The 17,504-nt window shown below is 45.5% G+C and overlaps 2 protein-coding genes across 2 annotated transcripts in view; one reads left to right on the top strand and one right to left on the bottom strand.

The window, feature by feature from the left end:
• The window catches only part of igfbp3 (insulin-like growth factor binding protein 3), a 20,102-nt gene extending 12,159 nt beyond the window's left edge, over positions 1-7,943 (top strand). The window contains exon 4 of the mRNA XM_080431517.1: positions 4,505-7,943. Coding sequence (XP_080287643.1) covers positions 4,505-4,630 — 126 coding nt within the window. The 3' untranslated portion in view covers positions 4,631-7,943. The remainder of the gene's footprint in view (positions 1-4,504) is intronic.
• A 1,174-nt stretch (positions 7,944-9,117) lies between these two features.
• Positions 9,118-12,916, bottom strand: igfbp1a (insulin-like growth factor binding protein 1a). The gene is made up of 4 exons (XM_080430186.1): positions 12,363-12,916; positions 11,567-11,748; positions 11,005-11,133; positions 9,118-10,055 (listed from the first exon to the last, which is right to left on the bottom strand). Exons 1-4 carry the CDS (start codon positions 12,754-12,756, stop codon positions 9,945-9,947), a joined length of 816 nt encoding a protein of 271 aa, XP_080286312.1. The 5' UTR covers positions 12,757-12,916; the 3' UTR covers positions 9,118-9,944.
• Between the last annotated feature and the right edge of the window lie 4,588 nt (positions 12,917-17,504).

The raw sequence follows: 17,504 nt of genomic DNA, 5'->3' as shown, positions 1-17,504 counted from the left end.
GGTCTCTCATTAAAGAGACCTCGGCTTCACGGACCAGCTTGTCCAAAAAGAAAAAGGCAATATTCTGCAGCTACTCCCTGTACACTCGCAAGCACACACACACACACACACACACACACACACACACACACACACACACACACACACACACACACACACACACACACACACACAAGCGCACGCGCACACATGCGCACACACACACACACACACACACACTCACACACACACACACACACACACACACACACACACACACACACACACACACACACACACACACACACACACACGCACACGCGTACACATGTATTCAAGCATAGATTTATACTTGCACATACAGTACATGCAAGCATAGAGGCATATGTACACACACAACCATACACCCTCTGACACACATACACAAATACATATAGGCCTGTATACTTCCTCAGACACACACACACACACACACACACACACACACACACACACACAGACACACACACACACACACACACACACACACACACACACACACACACACACACACACACACACACACACACACACACACACACACACACTGCATTTTACGAGCCTGTGTTTATCCTGTGGTCAGTCCAGGCTCTTTTTAATGTCCGTGAAGCCCAGTGGCGCTGCTATTAGCCATAAAGACAGGCATTATAAGAGCACACACTCATACACACATCCACAACATGCACACACACACACACACACACACACACACACACACACACACACACACACACACACACACACACACACACACACACACACACACACACACACACACACACACACACACACACACACACACACACACACACAATTTAGGCGTTTAGCATTCACACACACACCTTATAAAGGTAGCATTATGAATGTGTGGGGTGCATGAAATGTGGCTCTGTTAGCGACAGCCATGTGGACCACGTGGCTAGCACTGAGGCTAACGCTACAGCACAAGGGCTTTAGGCTTGGGAATATAGGCCACTAGGTCTAAACTGTTTTCAGTCTAGTTTGTTTCTCAACCAGTGAGTCAAAACGCAAACATGTGAGATTAGCAATGTCTCAAAGAATCACTTCAACTGAGGAATATTGTGTTACTTTATTGGACCTTGACTGCAAGCCTAACAAAATGCTGGTCCACAATCTAGGTTTCAGGATACTGGCTACAGTCTGCTACAGTCTAGGTACTGGAGTCAGTGTGTGGTGAGTTTTAATGCACCGTTCTTAGATTGCCCAGTTCAGTGAACATGTTATCAGAGACTAAGTGGACACAATTCTGAACCAGGAAAACATTACAATAGTAACCAGCGCCTACAGCATTTCACACAGCAGAGTGTTAATAGTGTTCTGTTGAACCTTCTTTATTCATGCGTTTTAGTCTTCAACAGAGAACTGAACAATACAGTAACATGTATCATTCAGCTGTAGTTTGATCTGCCTGTGTTTGACTATGTGCGTTACAATACAGTAAACTACAATACAAAACAGCACAAATAAGATGAAGAGTGAACTTGCGGTACGAGTGCCCAAAGTGGATGCTCTTTTCCAAAATAGTCTTTAAATGTGGTGCATTGAGAACATTAGAAGGAACCACTGGGGATGATTTTGCTAATAGTTCACAGACGAAAGGGGTGGAAGCTCGAAGGTAGCCAAGCAACAGGGAAATGCACACATGCACATGTTTTGCTGCTTTTCCTGACACTTAGTCTCCAACACGCACACACACACGCACGCAAGCATGCACACGCACACACACACACACACACACACGCACTCTCACAGGACTCTGTCATCATTAACTGGTGCACAGGAACACAATGTTAAGCTCCTCTCTGCGGTCTCATCTGCTGGGTCAGGGCTAAAATAGAAGCTGGCCACAGACTCAGACGATGGCACCGTGGGGAGGCATGGGGGACGAGTAAAACAAAAATCCCTGGCATGGTAGTGCGTGTGAGAGAGAGAGAGTGAGAAAGAGAAAGAGAGAGAAAGACGGAGAGAGACGGAGAGAGACAGAGAGAGACAGAGAGAGAGAGAGGGAGAGTGGGACGTGTAAGGCAGACTGCTGCAGTAGTTGTTGGCGAGGTATTTTAATAGGCTTCTGTCTCTATAAAGCTGCCTTTGATCCTGCACTCAGCGTGCACGTGGATGTGGACTGCACCGGAAACACACACCTGGTCACACTCTACACTACAGCCTATCTGTCTGTCTGTCTGCCTGTCTGTCTGTCTGTCTGTCTGTCTGTCTGTCTGTCTGTCTGTCTGTCTGTCTGTCTGTCTGTCTGTCTGTCTGTCTGTCTGTCTGTCTGTCTGTCTGTCTGTCTGTCTGTCTGTCTGTCTGTGTCTCTCCACTTAGGAAGAGGTTGTTCTGGTGCGGAGTTTTACGACGGAACAGATAGATCAGTCGACTGACACACGCTGTTCTTTCTTATTCCCTAAACAGAGCTCATAATGTTGTCTCCCGTAACCCTAAACAGAGCTCATACTGTAACCTTGTGTCCCGTACCATACAGTTCATAATGTAGCCATGCCAGAGCCTTCAGTCATGAGCGACACTGCACATGCATGTGTGGATATATATGGATATGCATTTGTGTGTGCGAGTCTGTCTGTGTGTGTGTGTGTGTGTGTGTGTGTGTGTGTGTGTGTGTGTGTGTGTGTGTGTGTGTGTGTGTGTGTGTGTGTGTGTGTGTGTGTGTGTGTGTGTGTGTGTGAGTGACTGTGTGTGTGACTGTGTGTGTGTGCTAGTCCATGTGTGTTTCTGTGGAAGCAGGTGGGGTGGACGCACACACATACACACTCACACACACACACGCGCGCGCACACACACACGCGCGCGCATGTGTCTTCGTTTGTGTGCTTGCATGTTTGCAGGTGTGTGTGTGTGTGTGTGTGTGTGTGTGTGTGTGTGTGTGTGTGTGTGTAGGCCATAATCAGCTCCAGATGATTTTGAGTGTCTGCCAGCTGCCCAGAATAGCAGCGCTGGTTTCCCCCGCGGCCCTCCAACTGGCCTTGGCAAATATTTTAGCAACTCTGTGTTTACCTTCACACTCCTTCACTCTCACTCGCTCACTGCATCCCCCACCCCAACACCTCCACCCCCCCCACCCCTCGTCTCTATCGAAAATAATCAACTTTTTCTCAGTATACACCCCCCGCTGGTTTGGAGCCCACGGGCCAGATATAGTGCAAACCTCCCCTCCCTCAGACCGTGGCGTTCAAACAGCATTTTTCCCTACAAAGTTTAGATTCACGACATCCACACAGAAATAAAATCCAGTGTATATAGTAACTCTCCTGGTTTTACGGTGTATTGCGTTAATGAGCGTTAGGAGGGGTAAAAGCTTGGATGCTTTTGGACTGTCACGGTGCACAATTGGACACGACAAGTGTGTCGTTTCTTTCCAGACTGGTAGACTGGGGGTTCCGGAGTGGGGATGGGTGGGGTGGGGTGGGGTGGGGTGGAGGGCCGGGGATTGTAGGATCTCCCTCACAGTAAATGAGAGACCTGAAAGGGTCCATTTGTACACTCTTGGGAGTTGAATTAATATGCTCTTTCCCAAGATCGATACATTTATGGTTTTAATGATCTCCGACCGACCACCAGACACGGGGGTTTGTTGCTGCATTCATGGGTGTGTGTCTAAGATAGAGGCACACAGAAAAACACACAGTCACACAACAGAGAGAGAGAGAGAGAGAGAGAGAGAGAGAGAGAGAGAGAGAGGCAGAGGCTGGCATGCAGGGCATTCCTCCCCATCTATGTGATGTTTGTCTTATTAGAGTTCTGCTGAGGCATGACTCTGCCTCATTCCTGACAAACATCCAAAATGAAAAGGGCAACAGAGAGGAGGGAGAGCTGGGATAGCACCTCCACACACACGCACGCACGCACGCGCACACACACACACACACACGCGCGCGCACGCACGGGCTCAGTGCTCATCCGAGCGGGTGTTGATACATTTGTGTCAATTTAAGGCCTCACCTTGGAAACGCTAATCTGTTTGCACAACGCGTCTCAAAGTGATAGACTGTCAACCCGTTTTTTTAATCTATGCCCCCCCCCCCACTCCAACACTATAGAGGGCAGTCAGTATACCAGCTGAATGGTGTCAGTGTGCTAGTCTCTTACCACGCTAGTGTTGCCTTGTCTGCACAATTCTACCTGTTGAAGACTGAAGGCTCCTTTCCTAAAAGCCATGGTGTACACTTCGTCGTACGGCAGTGTGTCGTGTGGAGGAAACAGCCTAATCTACAAGCTCACGACACGCAGCAGCCGCGATGCGCGGTGAGCTTGTAGATCGGCCACTGTCTGACACGTGAAGTAATTCCTGACACGGCAAACACACACTCAGTGTGAACAAATATACAGTATTTAGCCATAGCAAGTAGCCATAGCAAGCTAATGTACCGAACTGAATGTTCAAGTAATACATTTGTTTACCCCCCCCCCCCCTCCCTCCCTACCTCTCCCCCTCCCTCTGGTCTCTTTGCAGTGCCGCCCGTCGAAAGGCAGGAAGCGGGGCTACTGCTGGTGTGTGGACAAGTACGGCCAACCGCTGCCAGGCTATGATGGAAAGGAGAGGGGCGAGACGCAGTGCTACAACCTGGAGAACAAATGAGAGGGAAGAACGGGGGGGAGAACGAGAGCAAATGGAGAGAGTGAGAATGTGGGGAGAGAGAGAGAGAGAGAGCGAGCGAGAGAGATAGATTGGGGTAGGGAGAGGGAGAGAGAGGGGGAAATAGAGTAAGCAAATGAGAGAGAGAAAGAGAGAGAGAGACTAATTTGCTCCCACATTTGGTCCTATGTAATCATTTGGAAGGAGCTCTGGACCTTTGACTCCAAGTCATGTGGTCTGTCCGAGAGGGGTAGAGCGAGAGAGAGAGAGAGAAAGAGGGGGACTTTTAGGTGGAAGGAAGGGGGTGGGGGGTGTCAGAGAAAGACACAGGAGCACAGCCTACAAAGGCCATTGGCCGAGCTTCCTGTCCGTCACAGCTATCTGCTCTGTGCTTAGGGAAACTCCATCCTCTCTACAGCGAGAGAGGAGATAAATCTTATCGTCTGCACTATTCTTTTAGAGAGAGAGGAAGGAGGGACTTTTCCACTCACTTTAAAGGGGACTCGTTTGTGATTGTGACCCCCCCCCCCCCCCACCGCAACGTGTGTTCATGTGCCTGTCTGCGTGTGTGTGTGTGTGCAGGTGTGTGTGTGTGTGTGTGTGTGTGTGTGTGTGTGTGTGTGTGTGTGTGTGTGTGTGTGTGTGTGTGTGTGTGTGTGTGTGTGTGTGTGGGTGGTGTGTGTGAGTGAATGCACTTGTGCGGGATACGCACGAGTGCATCTCCCAAAGTGTTTGTGTAAACGCTGTACTTCAAAAAGCTTCTGTTTAGAGATGTCCCTCCTCAGTTCAACAATGCAGAAAAAAAAGAAGAAAAAAAAACCATCAGCTCTCAGGCTCAGGGTCCATTCTGAGGTATCGGCCCGTCGTAATCTATGGAGGCCCGCCGAGGGCCTCCTCCCCCCTCCCCCCATAGGGACACGGGCAGGGAGAGGGGAAGTGGAGGTATTTCGGACAGGTGCAGTGCCTTAGAACCGTGTTTCCTGCGCCCCCTCCCCTCTATGAAGTCCCTCACACTTTCTGTAGTCCTGATTGTTCACCTACCAGCCATCTTGGGGATTGGTCTGCTTAGGTTAGCCATGTGCCCCTGACCCCTCCTTTTCGCTTCATTATTCCCACATCCATTCACATGTACCCATGCAGCCCCTTTTATGCTTTTCTCGCACCCCCCCCCCCCCCCCCCTTGTGGTGTCATCATGGCCCATGTGATCTGAGGTGGCAAGGAACCCTCAGGGTTCCAGATGGACTGCCCTACAAAGCCAATGTGCAGTAACTACGTTTTTGGACACACCGACTTATTTGTGTATCCCAAATTAGCCTTCGTGATTTTGGGGGATAAACAATTACCTCAAGAACAGATGTACAATTAGTGTAATATCACTTATATGCCGATATCTCATTTGGCTGACCCATTTAAACCCATTTTCTGTGTTTTTTCTGTAGTTACTGCACTTTGTGGCTTTGTAGGGCAGCGTTATAGGTCTATAACTCTGAGAGTGCACATTTTGTACATTTTGTACACTCTCAGAGTTATAGTGGTCTTTGAAATTAAAAAGGAGAACCACTGTGATTGCTCTAATCTCATCTAAGCCTTTATCCTGAACCTGCCCCTGTGAGTCCTCTGTTTTATGTGCCTAACCCTATCCCCTGACCCCCTCTCCTACCAACAACCAAGCCCCCCCCCACGCCAACGATGTTCTCCCTCTTTCATCCCCAGCACCCTGCTCCTACAGCAGTGTGTGTGTACACTGATGTAGGCTTGTTTCAAACTTTAGCACGTGCCCTGCGTGCCCGGCCTGCTCCGTCACAGGTTCAAGCCCCCCTCACCCCCTCCCCATCACCACATCCTCCACTGACCCCCTTCTTGCCCAATGCTTCAAGCCTGAGCACAAGCACTTAAAGCACTTTAGCTGCACCGCTCCTCGCCAACGCATGCAGTTAAAGACGATTGGACCTATTTGCGTCTGCATACCTTTCCTGCCAGGTAGCGTCAGACGAGACAGCGAGATACTGTAAGGAAAACAATATTAAAACCCAGGGAGAGACAGGAAGACAAGAAAAGAAAAGGAAAACGACGGTACAGCAGGACTTTTGACAGTGAACTTACAGAACGCCCCCTCTACCACCTTCCCCACCCCTCAGAATTTCCATTCAATGCAACTTTTTTTTCCTTTTTTTTTCTTTTATTGTCGTTGCTTTGAAAACACTTGTACATATGATCTCATGCCAACATAACTCCACGAGGTGGACACGGCACCAAATATGCATTCACACGAGTGGCGGGGGGTCCGAGGGAAGTGGCGCGCTGAGGAGCTTCCTGTCCGATGCTCTCCCGCATCCTGTGTAAAAAAAATAAAAAAGAGACTTGAAAAGTGGAGAGCGCCGACAAAGAATGCTAGCCCAGTAGCTCGGTAGCATGGAATCGGCTGAACGCTCACTTAAAAAAAACGGACAAAAAACTAACAAAAAAAAATATGAATTACAACCAAGCTCTTGGTGCTATATCCCATTCTATTCGAAGACTTGATGTAGGGGGTCGGAACATAAAATTATGTTTAAGCTATTCCCTTCCCCCCATGATATTTGTAAGCGTGTCTTTTTATATATAAATATATATAAAATTATTATTATTATTATTATTTCCTGGCCAGCTACGTGTCTGACTAGACATCATGTACAGTACTTAAAGTGAAAATAAAGTTATTTATCTAAGAAAGAATTATAAGCTGATCGAAACTATGTTTTGTTTTTTATTATTATGAAACAATTCAGTGACTCACCGATTGCACAATAAAGTCTATGATTCAACGTATTTTGGGGGAATATAATCACTAATGAATGTTTGTTTTTTCTTTCTTTTTTTTTAATGGAAACTATTTTACTGCTGTTTCTCAGCAGGGTCATTTTGTAAGCTCCGCGCCCCCCGCGGGTGAGTCGAGTACCCCGGAAGGGATGGAGGGAGGGTTAGGGGGTGGGGGATGATTCTCTATGTCAGTCAGACACTCAGGTCTCTGGTCATGTTGAGTTCATTGGCTGTGTAGGGGCCACTAAACCTCTCACCTCTCAGTTAAGTCCCTTCTCCCCATGCACACCTTGCCATCCAAGTCTCAGTCCTGTCGTGCAGAGCCAGGGTCACCTCTGTATGTCACTTTTTGATTTTATTTTTCTTGCCCCCCCCCCCCACCCCCCACCGGTCACGTTAAGAATTTCTCTCTGTTCACGGGTAAATGTACTTTATTTTTCATTTCATTTTGTGTTTTATCCTTTTAAAAGAGTTTTTGATTTTAAGCTTTTCATGTTACTAAACTAGAAATCACACAGCTATTATTTTCTTTGAGAAAGAAATGATTTTTTTTGTTCTATAATATTGTATTTAATGTTTTTTTAAATAAAAAATGAACACTATTTTAAGTTATTGTCCTAGTTGTCATTTGTGTCAACCTTCTACTCCATTTTCACATTAGTTAAAAAACGCCTAAATGTTCAAAGCAAGACTCATCGATAGGCAATAAAAGATAATCTCCAAATTCCTCTTTCATAATGAAGTGGTTTAGGCATATTGGTAATTAGAACGGGGATCAGTCTGGCACAAGTCCTTGAATGCAATCAGGCTCCCCTCAGTCTTGGAATGTGGCAAAGAGGATAAAGCAAAGGTCCAATTTGTAAAGAATAAAAATAAATCTGGTGGTGCCAGGCAGGCTGGCAGTGGGCACGAGAGGTTGAGGCGAATTCCTGTGCCCGACCAAAGCAAACAGGGAGCGGGTCAAAAGGCAGCAGAGCACAGGGCCAGCCAGAGCCATGTCCTGGCGAACTGTCTAAAGTTAGACAACACCCCCCACTCACACACATACACACACACACACTTTAGATCACCGTGATAACACTGCATGCATGAATGCTTGCACACAAACACACACTGAATATAGAAATGAGCTCCTCGGGCAATATCCACACAGAGACAGGATAGGACAGCTTCAAGTGTGTTTGTGTATGTGTGAATGAGAGTGTACCTCTGTGAGTGTATGTGTGTGTGTGTGTGTGTTCTGATTGCACAATCATACACTTGAAGTGAAGTTACGTGTTATGTTTTGTTTTCTATGATTGATTTCTCTCAGCCACTGCACGCACACGCACACGCACACGCACCCGCACCCACACCCACACCCACACCCACACACACACACACACACACACACACACGTATGTATATGCAGCCTGGGGCACGAGCACATAACTGAGGTTAAAGTTTTTATTAAATATATCACTTTTTGTTTTTATACATTACATCTCAATTACAAAATGTGTATACAGTCACACGAGTGAGCATACAGCAAAATCCTCAGTGCTCATTCAACTCCCAAGAGTGTAAAAATGGACCTGGATTTTGCCGTGCAGTTAGTCACTTTGGAATAGACTCACATAAACAATTCTCTCTCCAACAGCAGCATGTAGACAGAGCAGAACACCCCCCCCCCTCCCTCCCTCCCCCCCAATAATACGCCACACGTCACAGTTCACAGTGGAACGCCAGAGACAAGCTCATCTCTTTGTGTTCCCAGTTGGAGAGATCAGCGCCGCAAAGTGAAACAGCAACAAAGTCCTTTGACAGACACGTGGAACAGAACCGACAGTGGAGACACAAACATCGGAGGTAGGTTTAAGGTAGACCCGTGTGTGAGAGACAGGCGGCGCCGCTGGGAGGCCGCCCGTCAGCATATGCCGAGCCCCATTGGACCATGGGATTCGTGTTAGATGTAGTAGATGATTCCCAAACTGAGAGCTTTGCATTTACTGACATTTAGCTGAGTTGTATCATGTATCATGTATCATGTCAGGGATACCAACCAATAACAAACAATAACATTTAGAAATCCTTCTAAATGACGATTTGGTCACCCAGTGCTTTTGTTGCTTGGATTCTGTGACGAACCAAGCCGCCAAGCTGACCCTATATACACTTTATGTACAAATACAAATAATAATATTATTAATAATAACAATAAGGTAAACTGAATATAAATACAAATGTCATAATACAATCAGAAAATAAATAAGGCGTAAGAGTTATGCATAATAGATGCATATAAAATACAATACAAAACAATAAAATAAAAATAGATTTTTTTCTACTCTTTGGTGGGTGGGGGTGGGATGGGGACAACAGTCCCCCACAATGACAGTGTACCTGAATCAAACACCACCATGGATGGAAATAAGAACAATCAAATAAAAATAAATAAATAATAGCTATAAAAAATAAAGAGTGAAAGAAAAATCAGTGGCTTTTCGTCCTTTGATGCGCTCTGGCTGGCTGGACTTTTTAAGGGCACTCTGCGTCTCCTGGGAGGTCTGCGGAACCCAGAATCCGCTTGCCGTTCCAAGGGGAAACGCACCAGCATCGACCCCTCTGTCCATCCAGAGAAGACTCACACTGGAGGGAGGGAGGGAGAGAGAGAGAGAGAGGTTTGTTATCATATCCCAGTTCCTGTTCATATACAGTATGACCCTGGCACGTACATCAGCGGTGGACAGTAACACATACTTGAGTACTGTGTAAAATAATTTTACTGTGTAAAATAATCTAGCATCTATACATAACTTGCGCATTTGTACTTTTTGGATACTTTTTTTGGCTTTCACTTCAAAGACAAATATTGTGACTCCAATGCATTTCTAGGAAAGTTATGAGAATATGAATTATTTCAAATATAGTGAAAGTAGCAGATTGTTTTTAATGTGTTATTTATTTTAAATACAGCAATGCATTGATATTAAAAAGGTTGAGTAATATTTGACCAGGTTGTATCTATACTTTGACTCAAGTGCTGGAGTTGAGTACATTGTCCACCACTGATGTACACACACATACACGTGCGTGTGCGTGTGCGTGCTTGTGTGTGTGCTCGTGTGTGTGTGTGTGCAGGAGCCGTGGGAGTGTGGCAGGAGGGCGAGCCGGGCAAGAGTGCATGCACACGTGTACAGTCATGCCGCAGCCATGGGAATGACATCACAGTCCAGCTAGCTCAGTATACTCTGAGGTGTAAACACAGAGCTGAACAAATCCCTGCCTCACACACACACACACACGCACACGCACACGCACACACACACACACACACACACACACACACACACACACACACACACACATGCACGAACACTGATATTCTGTGGTTGACACAATCTAGGCCACATAAACACACAACTAGGTGAGATTCTTTCACTCTGACTGGAGTAAAGAATCCATCCAAAAAGGCCAAAACACACACACACACACACACACACACACACACACACACACACACACACACACACACACACACACACACACACACACACACACACACAACATCCATACATATTTACATGGGGGTGCCTACCTGCTTGGCTTTGTATAGCCCGTGTTTGTCACAGTTTGGGAGGTAGAATCTAGTCATCTTGTCTCCTAATTTCTGCTGTGATTTTGCAATCTTCTCCAAGGCTATCTGCAGCTCAATGTGGCAGGGTCCCTGGAGGGAGAGAGAAAGAGAGAGAGAAAGAGGGAGGGAGGGAGGGAGGGAGAGAGAGAGAGAGGGTTAGATGAGCTGAACACCATCTTGACCCCTGTCAACATACAGAAGCATCACATGACATGAGCCCCGTAGGAATACTCAAAGACCTTTGGTTACAGTGCAGTAGGCATCATTTTGTCACTGACACCAACCATGTGGACTACTATCCAAAGCCATTTGAAAATTGTGACACATACACATACAGTATATGCATACACACGTGTGGAATTACACTCAGACATACATACACACACACTAGCTCTTTCAAAAGGAATATGAGCTCCCCCTTGTGGTACATTAGTCACTCTCCAAAAACCTCTCGCAAAAGTTTTCATAACATTACACAGCAAGCGGTTCTAATATGACTTTGCGTTTTTTTGTTTTTTTTTACCTGCTCGACCAGTTTCTTGCGGATGGCGACGAGCTTCGCTTTCATGCTCTCCTGCGCGTTCTCGGCGGCCCTCGGGTCGTAGGGCTTGCTGACACTGTGGCTGCTGGGGAGGTAGAGGCTGGAGCCCGGGTCCGAGACGGTGGCTGCGTTCTCCATCTCAGGCTGATCTGGCTCTCCCTGGTCTGGAGAAGGAGAGCGGGCATGAATGGATTTTTAGTCTCGCTTGCATGGCTATGTTAAATGAACGCCGTTTTTAAACATATGATTTCATTAGATTGTGCTGCTGAAAGAAGAAAAAAAATAAAAGAAAACGAGTTAGCCCATGCAATTGGCTTTTATGACCTAACGGTCATTCTAAAAGCCAATTGCATAGGCTAACTCGTAGCCGTAGGTAACCGGAAAGCTCGCCCCAAAACACGCTCGCCCCCATTTTCTTTCGCGGACCGCTTGCCCCCAACGGTTCTTGTATTTGTTTTACAGAGGATAAATAAGGTTAGAAATAAGTTTAGAGTTAAGCATAGTTTTACTGGGGTTTTGTTTAGGAATAAGGTTAGGTTTAGGCATCGTTTACTGAGGTTACGTTCAGGAATAAGGTTTAGGTTTAGGCATAGTCAGTCTACTGAGGTTACGTTTAGAAATGAGTTTAGATTTAGGCATAGTTTAGTTTACTGAGGTTACGTTTAGGAATACCAGGTGGCGCCGGATTTGCCCCGGGGGCAACCGTGTTTGGGGGCGAGCGTTTTAAGGGAGATACACTTTAAATATTAGTTCGCATGGACTTCAGAATTCGGCGTACCTTGGCTTTGGGGTTCGGGGTTCCGTTCGGACTCCGTGGCGGTGGCCGTGCACACCGCCTGTCCCCTGGTGAGGGCGTGCAGCGGCCGGGGATCGCCGGGTCTCGGCGTGCACCTCAGCCCGGAGCCGCACGGCGCCGTGTAGATGCCGCACAGCTCTCCAGCCTTCAGGGCGCAGGCGAGGCAGCACCCGCAGCCCGGCTCCCGCAGCACCTCGGCACATCCAGGCGCAACGGCCGGACACTCGTTCATCTTCTCGGGCGTGCACGGGGCGCAGCGGATCGGCTCTGGCCCCCCGGCCGGCACCGGGGACCCCAGCGACACCGCGGCCAGCACGGAGCACACGGCTGCCACTACTAGCACCACGACGTGATTTAAATGTAATCCACTCATCATGGCCAAATGAAAGGAACCCGGTTGCTAAATATAGACTTTGTCAGATGTAGATCAAGGCAGGGGAAATAGGCTAATATTCAATTGTAAGCCGGATTCCAAAGGTTTTTCTTTTTTTTGTTCAGTTGTTGCCTTCTTTGATTTTTTGGGGGAAATGTCTAACTGTCCGTTGCGCGCAGCCGTATTTATAGTCGGGTCCTTGTTGTAAATGTTTGACGCATGGATCGACGTTATGAATGATTTCTGAAAAGAAGGTGTAATGATCCGATGTTCTCTGATTGGCCCGCGTTGTGTCCGGCCTAGGGAGGCAGCTTATTTGAATACAACACGTAAATCACGTAAATATTTATTTTGGAACATAGGCAGTGCCTCCTGCACGTCTTACGAACGAGTGACGACATCCGCGTGTGTTGTTGCGTTGCGAGAACACCACTTCTAATTCCACTGTGTAATTCCACTGTGGTTCTCAAACTTTGACATTTCAAGGACCCCCCTTAACTCTGACAGTATTCCATTTGTATACTTGGGCTTTGCATGCCTGTATACTTAGGCAAATGGGCATACCATTTGTATATTTGGGCATGCATGTGCCCAAATTGTACATGCGTGCACTTTGGGCTACTGGTTCTCAAACTTTTTCATGTCAAGGACCCCCAAATTGACACTAATTAGCCCGCGGACCCCCATTTTGAAAAGATGTGCCAAGGACCCCCCATAAGAGATTTTTTACGGCTATAGCAGTGATTATCAACCATTTTAATTTCAAGGACCCCCAGTTTGACATGCATTATAGGCTACGGACCCCCATTTAATGGCATTTCTATCTCTGGGACCCCAATTTATATTGTAAAAATGTTAATCTAACGAGTTACAGACCCATAAGGGTCATTTTGTTCCTATCATTTAGCTGGGGACCCCCTGGAACTCCCCCAAGGACCCCTGGGGGTCCCCGGACCCCACTTTGAGAACCACTGCTTTGCTCTACCTCAGAGAGTAAGTAGGCTAGTGGGCTATGGCTCTATTTAGGTACACAGTGTTTGTTTTAGTTGGTGCCAAAGTATAAGTTCAAAGGACAATTCAATCGGCAATCTTTTTTAGTTGACCTCCAAACCAAAAAAAAAAGCCCATTTTATCCACAGCAAACAAGTGAACATTTATATTCAGGGACAATAATGCTATTCATGAGGGTTTTTTGTTTTTGTTTTGTTTTAATTGTTCCTCCACAGACTTTTCTTGGAAACGAGCACAAATGAGCACAGATTACGCACGCCCACACGCGCGCACACACACACACACACACACACACACACACACACACACACACACACACACACACACACACACACACACACTCAATAGAGCTGCTACGTGCTACTGAGAGACAGTCCTGTCCAGCTCTAATTTGACATGGGAAGGCATCCATGCATCCATGCATTGCAGATCCAATTCAGAAATAGCTGCGCAAATGGGGGGCACCATTTAACGCCATGTGAGTCACGTCTCTGGGGCACAGCCAGTGGTGAAAAAGTAGCCTACTCAAATTGTTTTTACTTTTTTAAGTAAAAGTAGCAATACTGCAATATAGAAATACTAGTAGGCCTACAAAAGTCCGGAATTCAAAATTTACTTGAGTAAAAGTGCAAAAGTATTGGCATCAAGTTATACTTAAAGTACCAAAAATAAAAGTACTCATTATGCAGAAGGTCCCATTTAACATGTTTTAAAATGTATAATAATCCTTTGAACATAGCGTAAACTTGTAGATCGTCTATTTTCAAATTGCCAAAGAACATATAGGTCTGAATTGGTTTTGTATTAATAATCAAAATCTACAAAGTAACTAGGTAACTAAAGTTTTCAAATAATTGTAGTGGAGTGAAAAGTACAATATTTGCCTCTGAGATGTAGTGGAGTAGAAGTCAAATTACTGTAAACTGGAAATACTCCAGTAAAGTAAAAGTACCTCAACATTGTACTTAAGTACTTTACTTTACACCACGCGGTATGTGTCTCTCTCGCATAGCCTACTGAAACCTACTTTTGGCTCAGTACCGCACAAGTCCTGTTGTAATTACCCGTTTCCTGGGGTAATAATAGACGTAGGCTGAGCTTGAGCTCGGGGCTCCGCTGACACTGTGATACACACATAGATATATAGGCTAGGCTAGGCCTACTGTGGCAACTGGCAAATGATGTGCCTTTGCATTATATTTGTGTAGTGTCACTGTGTCACTGATGAGCATGCCCTCACCGCATGGAATAACAATTCGTCCAGTTCAGGGCCAGGGGTAGGCCTGTCACAATTATTACATAATCGTCTATTCGCAATCATTTTTGCATAATCGTCATAATAAAATCATTATTAAATATGTCCGTAATGTCTTCCTTCGTATATTCCAGCCATGGTTCACATGACGGTCATCTGCCTGCGTCGTCTGCATGCGTCATTATTATGTCATGTTTCAGGGCTATAATGTGAGCCTATATTAAAGTTATTTGTCATATCTGCCCTGTGCTATGTTTGATTTTTGAAGAAATTTAATTTTTATTCAGACGCTCCAGTTTTCAATGACAGAAACACAATGACATCGTTAATCGCAATTATATGACAATTAATTGTCAACTTAAATCAAAACAGACTTCACTTCAGTCAGAAGCCTATGTGACAGTTAATCCTTCACAGTGATGAAAAAAAACATTGGTTTTCATTGATTAATTGAATACTTTATTAACAGTTTGCAAATAGTAGATAGTAGCCTAGTAGGCTACAGTGGTACGATTATACAATGACAATGATGCTAAAAAAGGATAACACAAAAATCCCTATTAGGGCTTGTTTCCATTGTGGTCCTATGATAATCTGATGCAATAACCATAGCCTAAATTGTGTGATTCAGTGCCAGGCCGTGTTCCGTCTTCTACCGCTAGTGTGCCATCAAGTCATTGGCTTCATGCAATTGCTTGACGGTATTGCGTCATCTGTCAGCTATTGTTAACTGTCATTCTCATGTCATGTGACTCGCTACGTAAATAAAGGCTATTATAGTAACCAGACGTGAGCTTCAGTGAATTATTCAGGTCTGGTGCCTTTGGATTTAATTTAGGGTGAATTCAATAAGATTACATTTCTATAAGACTATTGCTATCAGCTACTGATGTGCTTTAGAAGCAAAGATGGAGCATTGATTGCAATGACAATCCATATGATTGCATTTCAAAGTGAGTCAGTGCACTTATATGCAGTACTATATTATTAGTAATAATGTATTACCACAGTTTTCCAAATGAAGATGTTTGTGATGCTCTCCTATGTGGAAGTCCTTTCATATTTTCACCCTGACACAGCAGCACTACACAGCAGATATACCATAATAATAATAATAATAATAATAATAATCATGAAACCTTTATTTGTAGTAGGCCTACCTAGGATGCAGGTGACCAGAGATGGTCCGATCAGCCACATGGTCCTGCAATGTGAGGGGGATGTGGGGTGCATTTCTAATCCTTGTGAGAGCTCCCAGGGACTTATGACGTGTGTGTGTGTGTGTGTGTGTGTGTGTGTGTGTGTGTGTGTGTGTGTGTGTGTGTGTGTATGTATATATATATATATATATATATATATATATATATATATATATATATATATATATATATATATATATATATATATATATATATCAAAAGGAGAGCACTAATGTACTCACAGACCCAAGAGTGGGAGGTGCAGGTGAAGGCAAGACAGTGTACAAAACATTTAAACTAAACCTAGTTTAAAGGAAGAATTGTTTTGTTTCCTTGGCCATCTTATCCCAATGACCCCCACCCCCATGCTTGCCCGATATGGTATGGCCAGCTGTGAGGGGAGCAGGCCAGGTGGCCATACACCACGGGACTGTGTACTGTAGCTCATATAAGAATCAGAATCAGAATCAGTTTTATTGTCACATCACAGGTTTACAAGGTAAAGAAGTGGGTGAAATTCGTTTTTTGTACATCGTTCCCATCGCAACGTTAATTTCCATAGAAAGAAGAGGGGGGGGAGAAGAAGAGGGGTGGGGGGCAAGTGGGAAGGAGATCAAAACAAGAGAGCAACAGAAGGCCAGACAAGTTATCAACATATTTACAAAGTACCTGAGATAATAAAAAACTAAGGTGCCTGAGCATAGCAGCAATGTATGTATACTGTGCATGTTATACTTATACTGTGCATGATATACATATGGATATAATATAGTTTGTGGGGGAGACACATACAGTATGCATCAGGGGCATGGATAGGAGGATAAAGGTGTGGACTATTGCATGTGGAAGAGCAAAATGTCCCGGCTGTGACGTGGCTCTGAGCTTTCTTCGCTGTCCGTTTCCAGGAGAAGAAGAGGGAGAAGAGGCAAGCCAAACACAACGGTGTTATCTCAGGTCATGGCCAGACCACAAAAACACATGCACACAGCAAGACCTGTCAGGGCCTGAGAGGGTCGGACCCCTACCACGGCCCCCCTATCATTCCTCCGGGGTTTGTGTATGGGTGGGTGGGTGGGAGGGTGATAAGGGCTTCTCTGCCTCTTTCACATGTCATGTGATGAAGATCAAACGGCAGTTGGCATTGAACATCCGCAGGAATGTTTACCTTGGACGAGAGCACTGGCAAAAAACATACTTGTTGTCCGCCAAGCTGTTCCTGTTCACACACAAATAAATGTACATAATACACAAAGAAATGCTCCATTAAATGGTTAGTTACAGCGGAG

This window comes from Gymnoscopelus braueri, assembly GCF_963280865.1.
Source record: "Gymnoscopelus braueri genome assembly, chromosome: 6".
NCBI classification, from domain to species: Eukaryota; Metazoa; Chordata; class Actinopteri; order Myctophiformes; family Myctophidae; genus Gymnoscopelus; species Gymnoscopelus braueri.
Note: the sequence above shows the minus strand (reverse complement) of the source record. Positions and strands in the feature narration are given on the sequence as shown.